Source organism: Xenopus laevis, chromosome 2S (assembly GCF_017654675.1).
Source record: "Xenopus laevis strain J_2021 chromosome 2S, Xenopus_laevis_v10.1, whole genome shotgun sequence".
NCBI classification, from domain to species: domain Eukaryota; kingdom Metazoa; phylum Chordata; class Amphibia; order Anura; family Pipidae; genus Xenopus; species Xenopus laevis.
In genome coordinates this window covers 38,262,152-38,285,542 of record NC_054374.1, presented here as the reverse complement: position 1 = coordinate 38,285,542, position 23,391 = coordinate 38,262,152, and the positions used below count along the sequence as shown (strand labels likewise).

At 38.6% G+C, this 23,391-nt stretch overlaps 1 protein-coding gene across 1 annotated transcript in view; it reads right to left on the bottom strand.

Annotated features, from left to right (window-relative positions):
• nlk.S (nemo-like kinase S homeolog) overlaps positions 1-21,725 on the bottom strand; it is a 115,988-nt gene extending 94,263 nt beyond the window's left edge. The window contains exon 1 of the mRNA XM_018249108.2: positions 20,874-21,725. Within this exon, the coding sequence (XP_018104597.1) occupies positions 20,874-21,352 (479 nt within the window). The 5' untranslated portion in view covers positions 21,353-21,725. The remainder of the gene's footprint in view (positions 1-20,873) is intronic.
• Between the last annotated feature and the right edge of the window lie 1,666 nt (positions 21,726-23,391).

Sequence of the window (23,391 nt, the reverse complement as noted above, 5' to 3'; positions counted from 1 at the left end):
TCAGAAACACTTTTTTCAGTTGTTTTCCATATATTATTTTCTACTGTTTTTCCAAAATCTAAGTTTAAAGTTGAATGTCCCTGTCTCTGGTGTTTGAGTCTAGAAGCAGATGCAGACTCTGAACTGTTACAACATTAAGGGGCACATTTACTTAGCTCGAGTGAAGGAATAGAATAAAAAAAACTTCGAATTTCCAATGGTTTTTTTGGCTGCTTCGACTACAACTTCGAATCGAAAGATTCGAACTAAAAATCGTTCGACTATTCGACCATTCGATAGTCGAAGTTCTGTCTCTTTAAAAAAAACTTCGACCCCCTACTTCGCCATCTAAAACCTAGCGAACCTCAATGTTAGCCTATGGGGAAGGTCCATTTTTTTTGGTCGAGGAAAAATCGTTCGATTGATGGCTTAAAATCCTTCGATCCCTCAATCGAACGAATTGCGGTAAATCCTTCGACTTCGATATTCAAAGGTTTTAACTTCGGCAGTTGAATATCGAGGGTTAATTAACACTCGATGTTCGACCCTATGTAAATCTGCCCCTTCGTTTCTCAGCTGCATCTCTGGAGTATTTGCAAATATTGTATCAATTCTAACAGCTGCCTTTAAAGGAGAATTCAACCCTTAACTAAAAAAAAACTCCTACCCTACGTAGACCCCCCTCTCTCGTCCCCCCAACCTAGCTGCCCCCCCCCGGGAAATGCCCCCAACTTTTTACTTACCACTCGGTGCAGATTCAAGGATCGCAGTTTATGGCAGCCATCTTCCAGGTCTTCGGTAATCTGAGACTGAGACCAGCGAAGCAGCGCATGCGCAGTTGGAGCAATTTCCCAGTTTGTGACAACTGCGCATGCACCGAAATAGACGGAAATTTCCAAAGCGCCGGAAGAAGACACAAAGACCTGGAAGATGGCTGCAGTGAACTGCGATCCCTGAATCTGCAAAAGTTAGGGGCATTTCAAAGAGGGGGGCGTCTATGTAGGGTGGGGGGAGAGCTTTAGAAGGTGAAAAATTAGACTTACATTTCAATATTAGAAAAACAGTCACACATTGAAAATAGAAAGTAATTGGTAATAGTCTTCATTTTGAAACCAACTTAACTGAAAAAAGTGTTGAAAGGTGAAGGCCCTTTAAGGTATGGAGATCCAAATTACAGAAAGATCTGTTATCTGGAAAGCCCCAGTTCTGTAATTGATAGTGGGTTCTTTAAAGTGGACCTGTCATCCAGACACAAAAATTTGTATAATAAAAGTATAATTCAAATGAAACATGAAATCCAATTTCTATTTTTTATTAAAGCATCCATAGCTGTTGTAAGCTCATTTAAACATCTCAGCTGTCAATCAAATATTGTCTGCCACTCCTCTATGCCCTGGGAATAGCGGTGGACCAGACAATTACTTTCACTTTCCATTCAGCACTTCCTAGATGTCACTGCTCTCCACACATTCCCAGTTCTCTTTACCATTTAATTGTGTAGCCAGGGCATGGGGATGGACATCAGGTCCCCCATTCTGGTGCACAAACAAGATTCTGAGATGACGCAAGGCTTGCCTTAATAACAGTGTCCACAAAATGTCTGCTTCCTGCTTGCTATAATTTTGAAATCCCAGACTGAAGGAATCAAAATTCAAATAATGTATATAGTGTAATTAAAGTTCATTTTGCGTGATTAATGTGAAAGGATTTTGAATAATTTTTTTGGGTGACGGGTCCCCTTTAACAATGAATGCAGAATCTCATACTTCATTTGTGCTGCTAGCCATTTTACATTCTGTAAGGGGAAATAAAGGCAATATATTCCCTTGGTCAATATGAGTTCAATTAATCAAACTTTTGCTTTACAAGGACCATGCATGGACAATGAAAAGAAATTCCATAATTAAAACAGGCAAAAAGAATGGAATACTGCCCCTTTAGAAGCCACCTCTCCACAAAACTGCAATATATGTAAAATGTATGTTACGAGCTATAAAAGTTGAGAAAATCTGTAAATTGAACTGTATCATTTTATCAAAGCACATTCATCATATTTCTATTCTGTCATATTTTAGAACACACTGCCCCATCACTGACTATTGGGCCAGTGTGTGCTGGTAAATATAAGCTCAAGCAGTTAACAAGGACAACCAGAGACGAGAGAATTTCCTTTGAGGCTCAGACAGAATTTATTATATTGATTCCCTCAGACAAGCAAATAGCATTGTATGTTAAGGTATTATTTTATCCTCTAACAAGCAACAGTGGAAACATATCAATGGTAGTTGCAGCTCTGTAACAATTAATCTTTTTTCCTCTCTCGATCTAGGAAAGGTGACCAAGGATCACATGAATAATTAAACATGCCAGAAGATTTCAGAGTATAATAACTTTTGAAGAAATTAACCGAGGAGTTCAAACAATAAGATTTGACATAAATGATTCATTGACTGATTTGGTGAGTGAATAATATTTCTATTGGTTTATAGTGGTTAAAAAGGGTAGAACTTCATTCCATTTAAACAATCTTTCCTGTTTAGGAATAACACATTCGTTGGGGAGACAGTTTATTAAAAAAAAAAAAAAAAAAAAAAAAAGTAGTCAGTCATCTGGCCAGTCCTACGCTCAATTTTCATTTGATTCATTAAGAATTCTATTGCTTCATTATACATTTTACAAAGGGACTTATTTTACCTGCAACTCACTAGCTGCTTTCAAAGTAAAACTCCCAAACTTGGCTGCCCTTTTATTAGACACCAATGGGATCACCTGACTATAGCTGGGAAGGGTGGGGGCTACAACATGGAGCTGGTCACTGCTCCTGTATAACTATAACAAACAAGAGAAAGTTGTGCTCACCACTAATTTTTAAAATTGGCCAGCTTAAATATATTGCAATATATGGACAAACAATCCCTGTTTTGTTTAAAGGGTAAGGCATTTTTCAGTAGCAGTATGCACAAACATATTGATAATGGGTTGAGTGCAGAGGACTCTTGTATTTGTCTATAAGTATTTTGTAGTCACAGCCTCATTGCACCCCCGCCTAATGGTTTTAAAAATTAGTGGTGAGCACAACTTTCCCTTGTTTGTTATAGTTATACAGGAGCAGTGACCAGCTCCATGTTGTAGCTAAAAACGTTTTATTGTGGGCACAGAAACGGACGTTTCGTCTGGATCTTTGATCTTTCTGTGCCCACAATAAAAAGTTTCAACCAGGTAAGTCAATAAAGTGTGAGGTTTATTGTGTACAACTTTTCAGTTCCTTACAGGAACTTTCATTATCTTTTCCCTGATGAAAGTTCCTGTAAGGAACTGAAACATTGGACACTTAATTATTAAGACATTGTTTGCACTAGATCATGTTCATTTAGTAGCACGACATTAAAATAGGCCAGACAATTAGAGGATCTCATCATTCTTTATCTTTATATAAGAAAGAACCGTAGCTCTCACATTATAGAACCAGCTCTTAATTTAAAATCAGTTCTTTTTCGGCTGAATTAACGTGAATGAATAGAAAATGTCAGAATCCTTCCCATTGTTCTGTATTTACATCAGAATTTAATTTTGTTTCTCCAGAACAGAGAAATTATTTTAATGAGAAACAAAGCTGCTTATCAGAAAAAGTTGGAACGCCAGATTCATAGCACCAATGAAAGCAGAACTTCACGGGTTCTATTTGTAATGCGGTAATAGAATGACCTCAGCTATTGTTGATTTATGTCACAATAGTCATCTGACAAAGAATTTTAATGTGGGCAAATGACCAAAAGAAAAAAAAAAAAAGATGTTAGAATTGCCAGATGAAAGTCAAAAACAAAGATATGCAATTTCATCTAATTGTAAGATCCTTCACTGTTTGTTAAAGACATTTTAGGGGGGGGCAAATCTCATATTTAGTAAAGAGCTCTAAAGAACCTAAATGACCATTAGAAAAAGAAAGCCACAATACAAGGAAAAAGCGCTAGTTTTGATAATGCACAAAGACAAGTTTGTTTTTTTACTTCCAAAGAAGTATCAGTTGCTCAGTGGCCTCAAAAGACCATATCATTTAAGTGCAGTGAGGACTGATCTAATAAACAAAATACATTTCTAAACGCTTGCTGTGGAAAATTAGTTACTGCTCCAAACTGATTAAAAAGAAAATCTTCAGCTAAATCTCAATTTTTATTCCATATGAGATAAAGGTATGGTTACTTGGTTAGTCATTTTGTAGGCATTGTGACTATAGAAGAAAAGTAGCCTAGTAATATACGTTTTTAAGATCAAATTAAGTAGCGGTATGGGATCCATTATCTGGAACGCTCCGAATTATGGAATGGCCGTCTTCCATAGACTCCATTTTATCCAAATAATCCAAATTTTTAAAAAAGATTTCCTTTTTCTATATAGTAATAAAACAGTAATTTGTATTTGATTCAAACTAAGATATATTTAATCCTTCTTTGAAGCAAATCCATCTAATTGGGCTTATTTAATGTTTAAATGATTTTCTAGTAGACTTAAGGTATGAATATCCAAATTACGGAAAGATCCGTTATCTGGAAAACCCCAGGTCCCGAGCATTCTGGATAACAGGTCTCATACCTGTACAGATATTACATAGTAACATAGTAAGTAAGGTTGAAAAAAAGACACATGTCCATCGACGCTCGACGCAGAAGTGTGAGCTGAGACCAGGAACTTGGGGTTTGTTCTGGGTTTTGGGATACCATAAGTTACACATGCACAGAAAACTCCATATAATTGCTTGTTTGTGGCTTGCCCTTTTTACTTACACCCCTTGACAGGTCATGCATCCAGATTCCAATAGAGAGACTCAATGCTGTTGGAGTACACGGTTTCATCTTGGTACTGAAACATCTCTCACCATGAGCATATATAAACTTTAAAGAAAATTTAAAGAATTTTTTAACGGGTTATAAAAATATCATATAACCTAAGTACAAAGCACTGTTGTGAAACTAAACTGCCACCATATTTATAAGACCTGTAATCATGTATATTTAATACTTATACATCTGTGAAGTTCTTTGATTGTAGGAGTGTAAAAGGAAAATACTTGTAGAATAAATCTGTATGTATAATAAAAGGGCAAGCCTTTGAAAACTATACAAACACATTCTGAATTATGAAATACTGAATTATCAAAAGAAATAATGCTTTGCTCAGCTGTACTGGTAAAATGTCATATACATGAGAAGAACACTGTGTCCATTTAGTCTAACAACTTCAAAGCCTCTTAAGTAATGACCTTGCAGATAAATCATCTGATTAAGGCACTAGTCTTGAATGGTTATGAAACCAACAACTTCAGAAAAGGTTATACTGAATACTTGAATGATATCTTTTTTTTCCACCTAAAAAACAAATGTTTATTTAATAGGTAGGTAATCTATATAACAAGAAGCTTTTAATGAATGTTGAATACAAGTTCATATATCCCTTAATAGTGATTATGCTTAATTGCTAAACCACAACTAAAAGCACAGTTTGTTTATGACCCTGTTATCCATCATTTGGTCAACAAGAATCCTAGTGTCCACCCAATGAATTATAAACAGTCTTAATTCATTCCTAATTAAAGTCACATATGTGGAAAAGCTACTAAAAAAAGAGTAAAAAAATGATGCTTCTTACTGACCTGTAATTTTGAACATAATATCAAAGTATTTAAATATTTTTGGCCATTTGCAAATAAGATTTTACAGAATAAGACTAACATTATAACTAGCAAGCAATAAATGATATAGCACTTCAATGTATGGTCTAAGGTTTTATCATCATAATCGCAAAAATTCAGTAAAATTTGATCTTCTAATCACCATGTTAAAAAATGGAACAAGCTTAAAACCTACAACACAAACTAAAAAGGAACCCCATCCCATTTCAGGAAATGAAACCGAATGCACTTTAATTTGGCTTGCTTTCCTCCCCAGCAGGCTTCATATCTCTCTCGCTAAGCCTCCTCTATGGGAGTACATGGACTGACGTCAACCTTGGCTTGTGAAAACAGACCTAGTGTTGTTTAAAAAGCCTATGGTGACATAGCTTAAAGCACTGAAACCCTCTGTTATAACAGCACATGATATCATGTCATTTATTTTTCTTTATAGGACAGAAAAGCATTTAAATATATTAGCTTAAATACAAATAACACTTCTACTAGAGGATTTGAAATTTAGGGTAAATATGTACAGGATTTTTACCCAAGCCTATATGCAGCAGTCACAGCAGTAAATTGAAAATGGAAAGGGAACACACTTTATCTGACATACTCGTATTTCAATGTATCTTGACAGTTCACACTTCGTACCCTTGAAACTTTCAGCTCCCAGTCACATAAAGCTGCAGAGTTGCAGAGCAGAGTTCAAGGGTGTGATCTTCCCCTGTTGACCAATGAAGATCTTGTGAGAGCGTGCACAGTTAAATCAGATTTCGGACACGCATGCTTCTGTAAGATTTGTGGCCGTTACAGTTGGATCAGAAGACAGAGGAACATGATATGACTACTCTAAACTCCAATGTGTATCTCTGCACAGGTTTCCAGTTTTATTCTTTAATGGGATAACATACCCTTGAACATTAAAAACATGTACCCAGAAGCCAAAACAAATCTAGCCCACTTCTTTAGCTTTTTCCTTTAAAAAAAAAAAAAAAAAAAAAAACACTACTTTTGTGGTATCAGTTTCCCTTACAAACTCTTAAGATCCACTAAATGCAGAATTTGAGGAATCCGGGAACATTGGCCCTTTATTTGTATAAACTCTATATTAGACAGCCTGGTAAGGTTATTAACACTACAGTTTACCAAAGAAGATTTCACTACATGCAAGGGTGAATTATTTTGTTATAATGGAGTTTATGGGAGATGGCCTGTCTGGGTTCGGAATAACAGATCCTGTACCTGTATGCAACATAAATTGTTCTTTAAACTGTAAACTAGAAATGATAACCACTAGTCTTGGTGTTAGAGTCCTGCACGAGTCCATTTTTTGGAACCCATACCCGACTCATACTTGCGACCTACAATCCGCAACACAGACCCGCAACCCGCATTCTTACCTGCTTAAACCCGCTAACCGACCTGACCCGCAAGTACCTTATCCGCAAACCTGGACCTGCTGACCATCAAAAATCCGGAAGTGCCGTCATTGTAAACCGGAAAGACAACATCGGAAGTAGACGTGATCAGAAAAAAGGGAGTAAAACAGGAAGTGCTGTCATTGTAAACCGGAAGTGACATCATCGAAAGTAGACGTGATCAGAAAAAAAGAGTGAAAATCACTATTGAGATAACCCGTGGCCTGAGCCGCAGCCCACCAACCCACAGAACCACCGACCCGCGTCTATACCCACACCCGCAACTTCTACCCGCAACCTGCAGGGTACCGCAGGTTTTTGCGGGTAACCTGTGGGTACCCGACCCGCTGCAGAGCTCTACTTGGTGTAACAGATCAGATGGTACCTTTCTCTAAGCTTTTCAGATAACAACTTAATATTAATGCCAAATGGTCTCTTGCAAGTAAGATCAAGTGATTGGTTAATATACTTTTGAATACAGCTTAGCAAATACCACTAAAAATACACCCAACTATGCTTTTAAGATGCACATTTTAAATCTCTTAATTATGTGCCAATACACAGTACTAACAAACGAAAAGAAGTCCTGCTGTGTCACGAGAATAACTTTGCTTTACTATTAAGTCATTTTGTTCCATCTGAAGATTTATTTATAATGCTGCAAAAATGAGTGCTGCTTACACCATGTCATTGCCGACTTTACACATACGTTAGATCAATGTGTTTCCAAGATTTATTACACTGCAAACATCTACAACAGCAATGGAAAATGTATAAAATGAACAGAAGCCCGGCACATAAATATTTTTAACAACCATGAAAAATAAAAGGAGGCAGCAGAAGTATTTCATGGACACCTAACCCCTAGGATCAGGGGCCACCAGCCTCCAGCCTAGATTGTCCTGCAGCTACAGTTAAAGTGGACCTGTCACCCAGACACAAACATCTGTATAATAAAAGTCCTTTTCAAATTAAACATGAAATCCAATTTCTATTTTTTATTAAAGCATTCATAGCTGTTGTAAGCTCATTTAAACATCTCAGCTGTCAATCATATATTGTCTGCCCCTCCTCTATGCCCTGGGCATAGAGGCGGGGCAGACAATTACTTTCACTTTCCATTCAGCACTTCCTAGATGTCACTGCTCTTCCCACATTCCCCCGTTGTCTTTACCATTTAATTGTGTAGCCAGGGCAAGGAAATGGACATTGGGTCCCCCATTCTGGTGCACAAACAAGATTCTGAGATGATGCAAGGCTTTTCTTAAAAACAGTGTCCACAAAATGGCTGCTGCCTGCTTGCTATCATTTTGAATTCCCAGACTGAAGGAAACAAGATTCAAATAATTTATATAGTGTAATTAAAGTTAATTTTGCTTGACTAATGTGATAAAATAGGATTTTGAATAATTTTTTTGGGTGACGGGTCCCCTTTAAAGATGGGGATATGGAACACAGATATCCATAGTTGTATTATATCACTATACTAATCATAAATTCAAGCTTGCTTTTAAAAGAGGATCTTTGCACATAATCCATTTCTTTTACATAATTAAAACCAAAATGCAATTGTTTATCACTTTCTGTTCTCTTGAAACAATGTAGCAGAAGTCATCTATCTTATTCTAGGTAAGTATATAACTACTTTTGAGATAACTTTTAGTATGATGTGGAGAGTGATATTCTGAGACCATTTGCAATTTGTTTTCATTTTTTTGAAGGTTTTTGAGTTATCCTGGACCCTGGCTGAGGATAAGGCTGATGAATGAGGGGGCCAAGGCTGAGGGAGGAGATCAAAGCGGACACATGAAGGCAGGAGGGGGGAGATCTGAGTGAAATATGCTGCCAGAATGGAGAGTTCAGTGACAGGAGGGGTAGATCTGAGTGAGATATGCAGCCAGGACGGAGGAGTGAATAGAGCCTTATTTGAAGGTTAAGGAACATACCAGAAGAAGCTTCATTCCATGTGCCAAGGGCTGAGGGGGTTTGGAGAAAATGATTAAAGGAGAAGAAAAGGTACCAAAACAGTTTATTGTCTATAGATTAGCAACAATAGTGCAAGCTATAACACTATTTATTCTGTAGAATGCTTTACCATACCTGAATAAACAGCTCTAGAAGTTCTCTGTTTGTTTAGGATAGCAGCTGCCATATTCACTTGGTGTGACATCACATCCAGCCTGAGTTTTCCTGCTCATTCATAGCTCTGGGATCAGATTACAGCAGTGAGGGGAGGAGGGGGGGGAGGAGCAAACTGAGCATGCTCAAGTCCAAGCCCTGGACTTATGCTGAAAGCAGGAAGTATCATACAGAAAGAAGCCCATGTGTGCACAATAGAAGGAAAGAAATGCTGTGTGTTTCTTTTGACAGAGGACTCAGATCAGCATTACTCTGAGGGTTTACTGGTGTATTTATATAGACCTTTCTTAAAAAGCTTACTTAGTTTGAGCCTTTCCTTCTCCTTTAAATCAGGAAAGCTGAGAGGTAAAGGCTGAGTAGCATGACAGGAGGGGGAGATCTGAGTGACATATGATAGTCATGCATGAGAGAAGGAGGGAAAAAAGTTGCTCATGCACACACTGGCTCTTGCTTTCTCTCTTCTGTCAGGCATGCCCAGAAGGCTCATTTCTCCGACTAGTGAGTAGTTGAAGAGATTAAAAAGAGCTCAGTAAGCAAAGGGACGGGGCTTCACTCTGTACAAGGAAGTAGGGGAAACCAGCTGTTGATTTTAACATATACCCCAAAACAAAAACTGTGGTACCGTGTTAGCCAGTAGCAAAAATAACAAATAAAAAAACAAATAAATACAAAAAGTATTGTAGAAGTGATACCTAGGAGCACCAAGGCCCCTTCGTCAGGCAAAATACAATTGAAAGCTGGAAAGGCACAGCACATATACTGTTAGATCAGCGAATTCATGGGCAATAAATGAGGACGTTACAGATAGATAGAGATCAAATGTAGAGAATACAATGAATTAGGGTGGGTTGTAAATAGTCCAGGAGTCTGGATTCAGTCAGGTCACATAGTGTGACATGAAACCTGACCTAAATAAAGGCCCTCCTGTCGGCGCTTGATTTCTCCTCCCTGCCATCTATAGGAGATAGCCAGGGAGGAGAAATTGAGCGCTGCACGATGGATCGTTGCCCTGTCGCCGTTTTTTGAAGAGGAGTGCATGCAGAGAATCGGTAAGTAATTTCTTAATTAAAGCTTTGCGAATTAAAAGTTTAAACTGTCTTGGTGTTGTTTTTTTTCGTTAAAAATAAACAAAATTTTTTTATGTTACTGGTCCTTTAAAGGCAGCTGTTAGAATTGATACAATAGTTGATAATTCCACAAATGTTGCTGAGCAATGTATCAACTAAATGTAGCAAATTGTAACAATTCACATACTGGATCACTGAGCTGCCAAAATGAGACAAACATTAAACTTTAAACTTCAATTTTGGGAAAACTGTAAAAAATAAAAGATGGAAAGCAACTGAATAAAAAGTCTTTATGGTGAACAATCTGAAAACAACTCAACTGAAGGTGAACAACCCCTTTAATACCAGAGAAAAAAACTTTAGTCATTTTGTTGCCCATGGCAGTGCCGATTTTCAGCATGTGACAAGGTGTCCCATGTGCCAGTACCCTAAACTGTCATACTGCATATAAAGTAGCTTAGAAGGAGATGTTACTTTAAATACTGCAAGGTCTAAACAGCAGAGTGAAAATATAATGGTTTGTGGCTTACCAAGAGGCTTGTTTGATGCCATTATCAATACAGATCCATATTTGTGGAAAGGCCACGGAGGCCCAGGCCTAGTGAGTTTTTAATGGCAGCATGACACTCTGCGGACTGCGAATAGTCATAGAAGGGAGAATGGAGCCAAACTGGGCAAAACAGGATTTGACAGCCCACCTGCCCAGTCTACAGTGAAGTTCAGATCTGATTTTGTGATTTTGTGAAGAGTGGCTGGCTTCAGGTGAAGGGGGGGGTTAGGTGGGAGGGGGGGTGTTAGGTGGGAGGGGGGGTACAGTCACAAGAATGAACGGTTTCCTTCACCAGCCTAGGGGTCAACGCCTATGGCAATAGAGCAAATAGAAACCAAAAATAATGCAGTGGGTTAAGTATTGCAACAGCACCCTTTGTAAAAAATTGCACATTTAAGTGTGCTTCCCCTTTAAAACTTTTCTTTACATTCCATCCGTTACCACCACCATTTAGCTAAATTTCCCACTCAAAAGCTGAAAAATTGATATATTGCCCTTGGTATTAGCAGATCTCACTCTCCTCCTGGGCCCGCACTTGTGCTCCAATGGAGGGAAAAACAAATCCAAAATAGTGTAACACCATTTATTAAGTTAAAATATTTTAAAACAAATTGCACTCACGTTTAGGTGTTTGAAGTGAATCACGCACATGTATAAATCTCACAGGCTGTTAACTCAAATAGGGGCACCCTGGCAACGTGTGTATTTCCCTCGTGGCTTTCCCTGCGATCGCGTATGATGATACTTCCTGCCTGACGCGTTTTGCCGAACCAATCGGCTTCCTCAGAGGCATGCTGTTCAAACGATTTGTTCCCCTTTTGAGAACCGGTCCCAATTGGTTGCACTAGTAACCACTAGCACTCAAAACTATTGCGCTTCAGAGCTGCGTTCCAATCTTACTCTATGTCACTTCCGGATCTTCGTGACTTTGGTCCCTCATATAGCACTGGTTTCCATGGTAACCATTTGTCACTGAGCTTTAAAAATGTTCTCGAATCGCAATACTTAAACCCATTGCACTATTTTTGGTTTCTGTTTTCTCTATCGCTAAAAAACACTGATCTATATACATTTTTTTGGATACTTTCGATACAGCTGAGAGACTGTGGCAAGATCGGCAAGAGGGAAACCTAAAAGACAGACTTTTTCCTAAATTTTCTTAACCAGCCTCGGCGTACATCATTTTCAAATCTGGTCCTGTATACATTCCCCTTATAAAAAGTTAAGATACGCAGCTTTGTTTGTTCCAGAAATGCCGTTTACTTAGGTGAATTAACAGATATTCAGTACTGGTACAGAATGTATAAAAAATCTTTGATAAAATATTATGGTGAACAAATGAATTTCACAGGTGGAATTCTCTCCCTGAATCAGTTGTACAGGCTGATACATTAGATAGCTTTAAGAAGGGGTTGGATAGCTTTTTAGCAAGTGAGGGAATACAGGGTTATGGGAAAAAGCTCATAGTCCAAGTTGATCCAGGGACTAGTCCGATTTTGGATTCAGGAAGGAATTTTTCCCCCTCTAAGGCAAATTGGAGAGGCTTCAGATGGGTTTTTTTGCCTTCCTCTGGATCAACTGGCAGATAGGTAGTTAATAAAAAAAAAAAAGGTTGAACTAGATGGACATGTGTCTTTTTTCAACCTTACTTACTTACTATGTATATTGCTAACAGTTATACAATATTATTGTTTTAAAAGTTGGATCACCTTTAAGATAATGGTTAGTATGTTACAAAGGCACCAAATATAAGCAACTTGTCCTTTTTTTTTAAAAAAAAAAAAAACAAATGTTTTTGAATTATATTCCTTCCTCTTTTGACTCTTCTCAGTCTTCAAATGTGGGTCACTGACCTCGCCTGAAAACAAATGCTCTGGAAGGCTACACATATTTATTGTTATTGCTAGTTTTTATTACTCATCTTTTTATTCAGGTCTCTCCTATTCATATTCCAGTCTCTTATTCAAATCAATGCATGGTTGCTAGGTTCTAGGGTAATTTGGACCCTAGCATTTCGGATTGCGGAAATTGCAAACTGGAAAGCTGCTAAATAAAAAGCTTAGTAACTCAAAAAACATAAATAACCAAAAAAATTGCAAATTGACTCAGAGTATCACTCTACATTATACTAAAAGGTGAGCAACTCATTAAAAATATACAGGTATAATCCCCCTTTTAAGTAAGTACAGGTATGGGACCTGTTATCCAGAATACTCGGGACCTGGTGTTTTCCGGATAATGGATCTTTCTGTAATTTGGATCTTCATACCTTAAGTATACTAGAAAATCATGCAAACATTAAATAAACTGGTTTTGCTTCCAATAAGGATTAATTATATCTTAGTTGGGATCAAGTACACGCTACTGTTTAATTATTACAGAGAAAAAGGGAGTCTAAGGGAGACAGGCATTCAGTAATTCGGAGGTTTCTGGATAACGAGTTTCCGGATAACGGATCCCATACCTGTACTTAGAAAATCTCAGTCTGGCTTTCTGGAGATGGATGAGGAAACCAGTAGCATGCCACTATACCGATATCTGTAAGAGGTAGACTGGAAAACAATACTGTATATTTATTTAACAATACTGTCATTAACCACATGAACTGTCAATGTATAAGTCTTCTGGGACAAATTCATGCCCTAAGTGGTTCATCTAGTTTATGAGGTTTGGACTTGTCTTGTGCTGGAGGATTAGAGAAGGAATGTAATTTTTTTCCAAAAGAAACAATTTTAATTGATTCAATTAGTTTTGCTAAACTATAACTCCCATCATGCCCCACAATCAGCTGCTGAAGTTTTAACCAGCACTGGAAAGCTAGAGGTTTAAAACTCCTGCAGAATCTAAATGTATACTGAAGGTACATTACAATTATTGTTCTTGGAAAAGTGTGATATATAGCCCTACACCTACTGATTAAAATAAAACAGTTCAGCAATTTATGCAAGATGATTTATTCAATGGTTATAACACCTTGCTGCAATCAGCGGAAAATGCACTACAATATATTACTGCCTTTAATTTACTTCTACATAATATAAGAACAGACAAATGTATGCTTGCCTGGACATTAGGAAAGGCTCTGTTTAATGCAAATAGTCGTTTGAGGTCAGAGTTTCTACAAACTGGCTGTCAGAAGGAGTCATTCAAAATAACAGTGTGATAATTCGTTACTCAGAATTCAAGGTGACTGATATTGAAATATCAATGTAGAGCTTTAATATCAATATCTATAACAATAAAGGTCAAATAGATACATCAAGCAGTTTAATGCACAAAGGAATTAAATGTCAGGAATAAAGCATTTCCACTTTTAACTGTTAAGGAAAGAAGATTTTGGAACTTTACCTTTTGAGGACAACTTTAGTTAGAACAAAACTGAACAAATTGGTGGCTATCAATTAGCAGGAGCAAAAGTGCAGCCAAATTGAGCAACTTCTGCTTTATGATGGGGGTACCGTTTTTTGTTCTTTAAAGGAGACATATAGGATAAATGAAAAAACCCTAATTTTGTAGGCAATTATAAATAATATATGGTGTTGCTTTTACATGGTGCTAAAAATTTATATCTTTAAAAATAGCCCCTTTACTGGAGCTCCCTATAGATGTTCTCTGGTCCCTGTCTGTGTTTCAAATGAGGGGTGGGCGTGTCCTAACGGTCCCTGCCAGAAGCACAGTAGGAAGGGGACAGCCAATCACAGCCCTGCAGTCACACAAGCACAGACAGGCTTCAGTTCCCTATCAGGTCCTGCTAGCTGCTGATTGGTTCCTGTCCTACAATGCAGTGAGCTGAGAGCCGCCGGCTCCACTGCACAGCCAGAGAATTCATGGAGCAGGAAGTGGAAGAGGAGGAAGGGATTATTAGAGGTTTTGCAGAAATAGTCAATAAATCAGCCTGAAACACTACTTTTTTAAGTGCAATTCTTCTATATCTAAATGAGTATAACACACTGGTACATTCTTATTTTTAACACAAAAATGTCTCCTTTAATTACAACGAAAAAACAAATTGCCTTTATTATATTCTATAAAAAATAGCACATTGTCAGTTTTTATCTCAGGTCTTGCAACAACTATTAAAGAAACACACCATCTTACAGAGAAAACAGCTTTCACATGGTAACAAAATGTAGCTGACCAATAAAATGAGGCACTGCTCTTTTATGAGCTAGAGTCCCTGTGTAGGATTGACCTCATTTGCTGAATTAGATGTACTTCGCAAAGCAAGATTACTTGTACAGCTAGTATCTGTGCAGATAAACCAGAAAGGAAAAAAAAAAAAAAGGTTGTTTTGTCTTGTAGTCACCTGCGATTTTTTAATTCCTCTGCATTGCCGGTAATTGAAATTGTTGGCGGTATATCCAACTGATCACTTAATCACCCGATGTTTCCTCTGGAGGCATCTTCGTGCGATTTAGCGATCAGTTAGGCATACTGCCAGGGATTTCAATTACCGCCAATGGAGAGGCATTTTTGCGAGATTTGTCGCCCGCAGCCATGTGTAAAAACTCACGGGCGACAAATCTTCATGTGTGCCACTGCCCTAATACTTCCATAAAAATAAGGGGGGAAAAGGGACCATTTCATACCAGACTATGTTTGCAAAATTAATTTCTCAGCTTCATAGATAAGCTTACAACATTGTATTTTAATAATATAGAATTTTATTATGTCAAGGTGATCCACAGGAGGAGAAAAAAAATACGCCTTCATGAAAATGGAAAGGGAACTGGCTCTCTTTCCAGTTAGCAGAAATGAGCTAAGTAACCTTCCAAAATGTGCTGAGCGGTTTCATTAAATAGCAATGAAACATTATTCAGTTCAGACAGCAACAACATTGCCTCAAAAAACCACTCGCTCATTAAGTCTTTAGTGCACAGGCTGCACGCACAGACTCCAAAAATCAAACTAATGCACCTTCTCTTGTTTATACCATTATAGAACAATGAATTGTATATTGTAACCTAGTGTCTGCTTACAATCAGAACAAATACAACCCTTTTAATATTTAAAATCAACATATTCCTAACCACAAAAAATAATACACCGACCAAACAGGAATAATATTTGCTAAGAAGCAGCAGAGGGAAAAAGGCCATTATAAATGGTAATACTGTATCCAACAATTAGTCTGACAGTTTATGTTCCATATCAAAATTCCAGCTTGAATGACATCTTTCAGGAATAAAGATCTTTCTCCAGCAACAGGACAGATTTATAAGGTGTTGCCAGGGACTGAGGAGAAATTTTAAAGCACAATACAGAACAATTCCATTAATCTACTAAGGTAAATTGCCTTTTAAAGGAAAACTAAACCCTAAAAATTAACATTTTATAAATATATGTCACTTTTAAAGGGATCCTGTCATCGGAAAACAAGTTTTTTTTAAAATGCATCAGTTAATAGTGCTACTCCAGCAGAATTCTGCACTGAATCCATTTCTCAAAAGAACAAATAGATTTTTTTATATTCAATTTTGAAATCTGACATGGGGCTAGACATTTTGTCAATTTCCCAGCTGCCCCTGGTCATGTGACTTGTGCCTGCACTTTAGGAGAGAAATGCTTTCTGGCAGGCTGCTGTTTTTCAGTCTCAATGTAACTGAAGGAGTCTCAGTGGGACATGGGTTTTTACTATTGAGTGTTATTCTTAGATCTACCAGGCAGCTGTTATCTTGTGTTAGGGAGCTGTTATCTGGTTACCTTCCTATTGTTCTTTTGTTTGGCTGCTGGGGGGGGGGGAAAGGGAGGGCGAGATAGCACTCCAACTTGCAGTACAGCAGTAAAGAGTGATTGAAGTATATCAGAGCACAAGTCACATGACTTGGGGCAGCTGGGAAATTGACAGTATGTCTAGCCCCATGTCAGATTTCAAAATTGAATATAAAAAAATCTGTTTGCTCTTTTGAGAAATGGATTTCAGTGCAGAATTCTGCTGGAGCGGCCCTATTATCTGGTTCATTTTGAAAAAAAAATTTTTTCCCATGACAGTATTCCTTTGAAGAGGGAAGAGGGAACTATTTTCCAAATAGTTTTTCAATTGAGTTGTTTTCAGATTGTTCGCCAGAAATAAAGACTTTTTCCAATTGCTTTCCATTTTTTATTTTTTACTGTTTTTCCAAAATCTTAATTTTAAAGGGAACTCAACACAAACATAACTTAAGCTTTTTGATAAGTAAACATCATTTCATGCAACTTTGTAATATACATCAAAAAATATGCAGACGTTTCATGATTTTTAATGGTGTGAAACAGTTCCCTAAGCCTAGCCCCTTGCTCTTCTGCTGATCTGTTTGACTACTTTGCTGAGCTGGCTGACTACTGTTACTTTGTATCAACAACCATCTGTCCTCAGCCTGCATCCTCCAAACCCCACAATTCCCAGCACACATGAACATCATAGTACAATGCATCGTGGGTTATGTAGTCCCTGCATGCTGTCTCTGAGGAGAAGGAGAACAATTTATAACATCAGTGTTTAGTCCCTCCTTCCCTGCCAGGATTTCAAATGATGCAGAAAGAGAAGAACTGTTAAACAGCTGGATTTCAGCATCTATTCATACTTTTTAAAGAAACAGCTGACTGTGATGGATATATTAGGGGCTTTGGGTTATTGGGCCTCTTTATCAAATTTTGGTTTGGAAGCCGGATTTCCTGTCTCTGGTGTTTGAGTCTGGCAACTCAGTAATTCAGGTGCAGATTCTGAACAGTTACAATTTTGCAACATTTAGTTGATACATTTTTTTGGGAGCATTAGCAACTATTGTATCAATTCTAACACCTGCCTGTAATGAATCTCAGGGATTCTGCTCAGCAGTGACAGATATGAAATGTATCAACTAAATGTTTCAATTTAGATCAGTTTAGAGGGTCGGCGACCCTCTTTCCCAGAGCAGCTTTAGAAAGTTGAAAAACAAGACTTACACTTCAATATTAGAAAAATCGCCATAGACAATAAAAAGCAATTGGAAAAAGTCTTTATTTCTGGAGAACAATCCGAAACCAACTGAACTGAAAAAAAGTGTTGGAAGGTGAACAACCCCTTTAAGTATAATGGCCTGTAGTTTTATGCATTTATATGTAAACTCTACTGTGATATCGGATGCCTTTATAGTTTACACTGGGTGTATATATTCCCTCTTTTTCTGAATAAGTAACAGTCATACAATTAATCTAAACCTATTAAGGAATGTAAGCAAAATAAGATATGTTCAACCTAGTGTTTCCCATCTGTTGCTCAACATCTGGAGAATTGCGTGTTGGCCACAATGGTCTAAGGTTACTGCTAGAATCCCTTAATATGCATGAAAGAGGGCACCACAGAAGTCGGACATAGTAAATATTATGATTCCTTTGCTGAAACCAATGTTCATGTATTATAAAATACAGCGCAACCGTCTAAAAAAATAAAGGAACATCAACATGGGGTTTTGTAGCTTGTATAAAAGCACTTAATTCTGCCCTGAAATAGTCAATAGGGGTGGATGATGACATTTTATTGTATAGACTAAGCTATCAGGTTAAAGGGACTGTTCACAGTCAGGTTAATGTTTAGTATGTTATACAATTCTTAATTCTAAGCAACATTTCAATTGGCCTGCATTTTTTATTTTTGTATAGTTTTTGAATGGCTAAAAAAACAAAAGAAATGTTCTATAAGATGACAAATGGACCGTTATGGCTACTTTTTTTTTTTTATTACTCGTCTTTCTATTAAGGCCATCTCCTATTCATATTACAGTCTCTCACTCAAATCAATGCATAGTTGCTAGGGTAGTTTGGACTGGATACTAAATAAAAAGCTAAATAACTAAAAAAAAAAAAAAAAAAAAAAAGCAAATAATAAAAAAAATTAATCCAATAGCTAATTATCCCCGAAGATCACACTCAACATCATACTAAAAGCTAATTTAAAGGTAAGCAACCCCTTTAAGCAACCCCTTTAAACACCTTCCGCCCCCCCAAGAACCAAGAAACCACTATAGCATGGTTCATGTTATCTGGATAGCTCTTGGCCACATACTGCATTTTGAAAGCAATCAAGCAACACAAGCAATTTCTCTTAGAGAACTCTTTAGAAATCAAACTATGAATGAAAACATTCTGTTTGTCTATGCTTAGGCAGAAATAGGTCAGACAATTTTAGCTTCTTTATAACTTCCTACAGATCTCAATATTAATGGTAAAAGAAGGCTATTAATATACCATATATTATTAGATGGGACTCAAGTTGTCGTCTGAAAAAAGTGCATTATGTTGCATAATACATTGATATAATAGGGTAATATTGGTTGCTGTAAGTGAGAAATGGTTTTATCTGAAGGTTATTTTGCTCCAACGTGGGGAAAAAGTTGTTTGTTTGTTTGTTTGTGAATGGCAACCATTTGGCTGCTAAATAACCCAAGCATGCCAGCCATTGTCTAAACATATATTAGATGGAGGAGTGGTATTATACAGGCCAGAGAAACCAAGGTGATTTATTATATAACTGGATACATGTGACACCCCTATGCACAAGGACAAATTCCATGTGCTTTTTATACAGGTCAAGGAACTCTGAGGCGACTTCTAATCTCCTCGTATTTTACAACAGGTGGTACATTACATGTTAAAATACACAGGTTTCAGTGAGTCATGTGACAGAAATTACATTACTGAATAGAGATGGAATCACCGAGCACTGTTTAAGTAGCTATAATTATCAGGATATCTATGGCTTGTGTATAATATAGTGCATAATGTCCTCCCTGTTGTAAAATATAAGGTTATTATAAGTAAACTGGGAGTTCCATGGCCATATAAAATGCACGAGAATGAAAGCAGAGGGTACATATTTATATTGTAATACCCAAGTTACAATCAGTCATAAGACATCATTGAGCATTGTTTATAAATATAATACACAAAAGCCATGAATAGCTTGTAAATTATATCCTTATAAACGTTGACTAGTGATGGCATCGGTTATAAACGGTGAGTAGTGGTGTCATTTTTGTCACATGACTCTACAACTTGTGTATTATAATAAATAAAGTATCCCTTGTTGGAAAATATGAGGATATTAGAAGTCACCTCAGATTTCCATGATCTTCGGCCTCGTGCTTTTATATGGTCATAGAACTCCTCAGTGATTTATAATATCCTTATATTTTACAAAAGGGGGTACTTTATTCACTATATAATGTACAGAATATTCAGTTTAAAGGAGAAGGAAAGGTTAAAACTAAGTAAGCCTTATCAGAAAGGTCCACCTAAATATACCAGTAAATCCTCAAAGTAATGCTGCTCTGAGTCCCCTGTCAAAAGAAACACTGTATTTCCTACTATTGTGAACACATGGGCTTCTGTATCAGACTTCCTGTCTTCAGCTTAAACCTCCTTGCGCCGTGGGTGAGCATGCTCAGTTTGCTACTCTCCCCCCCCCTGCTGTAATCTGAGCCCAGAGCTATAAATCAGCAGGGAAAGACTCAGGCAGGAAGTGATGTCACACAAAGCTAATACTGCAGCTGCTATAAACAAACAGAGAGCTTCTAGAGATTTTACTCAAATATGGTAAAACATTCTACAGAATAAATATAGCATTCTAGCTTGCACTATTGCAGCTAATCTATTGGCAATAAAATGCCTCTGTAGCGTTCCTTCTCCTTTTAGACTATATTTTATACTTGAAATGCCAGGGCCGATTCTCAATCGCAGTCCAGGCCTGGTCACCCATGGCTTTTGTGTAATATTTAAAGTAACTTTCCAATACACATGAACTGATATCAATGGTTCTAAGTTACTTATAAATACAATTGCTATATGTGTCTATTCACCGCACTCTGGTGGAGGACCTGGAGGAAAAAAGACTACGGTTATACTGTTTTTAGTATCGGACCCAGAGAACAGACCAGAATAAACGATTGCAATTACTTTAAAACCAATAAAATTTGTCATGCATATTGGAAAGTTGATTTATATTTGATATCATGACACAGAAAATGAATACAGATGGATGAATACAATTTATGTTTATTACAGATTATTTTTGGAGGTCATCTTCAGTCACTTACCAGACAACTCCAAATGCGCCATAACCAATGGGACGATCAGGTTCAATATCCAGTTGCTGGGCATGATGAGAGTGCTGATGATGATGATGAGCCTTTACAGCAGCAGCCTGCAATTGGGCAGGGGCTACTGCTGCTGCAGGACCTGGAGCTTGCCCTGGAGCTGGAGATGGAAAGTATGACTGAGCCTGTCCTGGATTCAGCATTGCTGCTGCTGCCGCCGCTGCTGCAGCAGCGGCGGCAGCGGAGGAAGACGAAGCTGATGAAGAGGAAGCATGTTGCTGAACAGGGTGTACAGCTGCTGCTGAGCCTGGGTGCATATGATGCTGAGGATGGAGGTGGTGATGATGATGTAGGTGGGGAGGGGGCAAATGGGCCAGGTGATGGTGATGATGATGGTGGTGACCCCCAGCTGCTGTTGATGTGCCCCCATTATATGCCGCCATCATATTTGCATTGGAAGATGTGCTGCAAAGAGACATTCACTGAAATGCCCTCCAATGTACTTGACTAATGATCAACCTGTCACTATAACAGGGGTCATCCTATAGCAGTCCCTCACCAACTTGCAACACTAGTCGGACCCCTCTCTAAAAACTTTATTTCACTCTATCCGTGTTCCCAAACCCTCCCACCCCCCCCCAAAAAACCTCAAAGATATAATAAATACTAGAACGCCATCCTTATTCTACTCCGGTTTGTTACAAAAATAGGCCACCTTCTCCTTCCACACTCCTGCAACGGAAATCCCCACAAGGCAAGATCTAAAAAGTGAATGGAATCCTGGTCCTTCCATCCCACATCCTCCTCCTCCAGCCTGGGAGCAAGACAGCCAGTGGAGCAGTGGCAGCTGCAAGGCACCCTGCCAATAAATTCATATACACTGTGGCTGGAGGAAATACAAACAAACAAACCCCCCTACAAGTTCCCTGTCAGCTCACTGGGGAAATGAAAGGGCAGCGGAGCTGCTTCTCTTTTCTCTTGGGGGGCAAGTAAAGTGTGAGTGAATGGGAGGAGGGCGAGGAGAGGGGCAGCCAGAGCAGCAGTAAGAGGAGGAGGTTTTGACAGCTGCCCAGGCCAAGCGCACAGTCCCCAAACTGACAACAAGAGGGGATGGGAGGATAAGAGAGATGAGAGAGGTGAGGGAAGGAGTCTGCCTAGTGACAGCCGGGCGGAAGAAGGGCACACAGGGAGACACACTCAGGCAGGGTTAAGCTGGCCAGGTCATGCCTATGACAGGCGACAGGAGGTATCCCGGTTGTTCCTTGCTTCCTCTCCTCCTCAGGCGGCTCCGGCTCTCAGTATCCGTCCTTAAAATCCACCAAACTACCGAAAACAGGGAAAAACCAACGCTGCTTTACTCGGTGCATACAATCCAAAGAATCGCCGGCCAGTCCCAGGCTGCCTTAACTGAGCCAAGCAGAGGCTGTTAGACGCGGGCAGCCCAGCCACCTGACGCTGAGTCTGAGTGACAGCGAGCTGCAGCCAATCACAATAGTGTCTTCGCTTGACGGCCGGCGAATAGCTTTACAAGCTGATGGACATTGGAGGCTGGCGCCCCCTGTGGCAACACAAGAAGAGGGCGGGGAAAATGAAACCCCCCCCCCAAAAAACAAGCCAATGAACTCTAGAGGGGCCGTACCTGAAAAAGCAATTTCTGTTGAATGACAGCGGCGGGGATCAATGGGAACTGAGTGACTTCTACCCTAGACGAACGCCCACTGTGACCTGCAAGGGAAGGTAAAGCTTTTAACTACTCCGGCGCCGGAAGCGGATTTGTGAAAAAACGCGCTGCTTTCCTGTATCGTTTTGGGGTCGTTCGGCATCGGTGGAGTTAAACTTCTTTCCATTATTACTTATAGTATTACCTGCTGCTCACCAGCTGTCCTGCGACACTCCCGGCTCTGTCTCTGCGCCAGTAACAGCGCATTCTCATGGGGTGACGCTTTGCCTGGCCTTTTGCCTGTTAAATTGGATTGTTCCTTTTTCCTTTTGGGAATTATTTTATTGCACATCCATGACATCGGCAGAGAACGTGCCATAATGATATATATATAATACACAAAAGCCATGAATATCTTGTAAATGATATCCTTATAAACGGTGAGTTCTGATGTCATTTCTGTCAAATGACTCACTGAAACTTGTGTATTATAATAAATAAAGTACCCCCAGTTGCAAAATATGAGGATATTAGAAGTTACCTCGGAGTTGCATGACCTGTATAAAAGCCTTTGGCCTAGTGTTTTTATATGGTCATGAAACTCCTTGGTAACTTATAATTAGGGATGCAGCGAATCCACTATTTTGGATTCGGCTGAACCCCCGAATCCTTCACGAAAGATTCAGCCGAATCCGAATTTGCATATGAAAATTAGGGGTGGGAAGGGGAAAACATTTTTTACTTGTTTTGTGACAAAAAGTCACGTGATTTCCCTCCCCACCCCTAATTTGCATATGCAAATTCGGATTTGGTTCTGCCAGGAAGAAGGATTCGGCCGAATCCTGCTGAAAAAGGCCG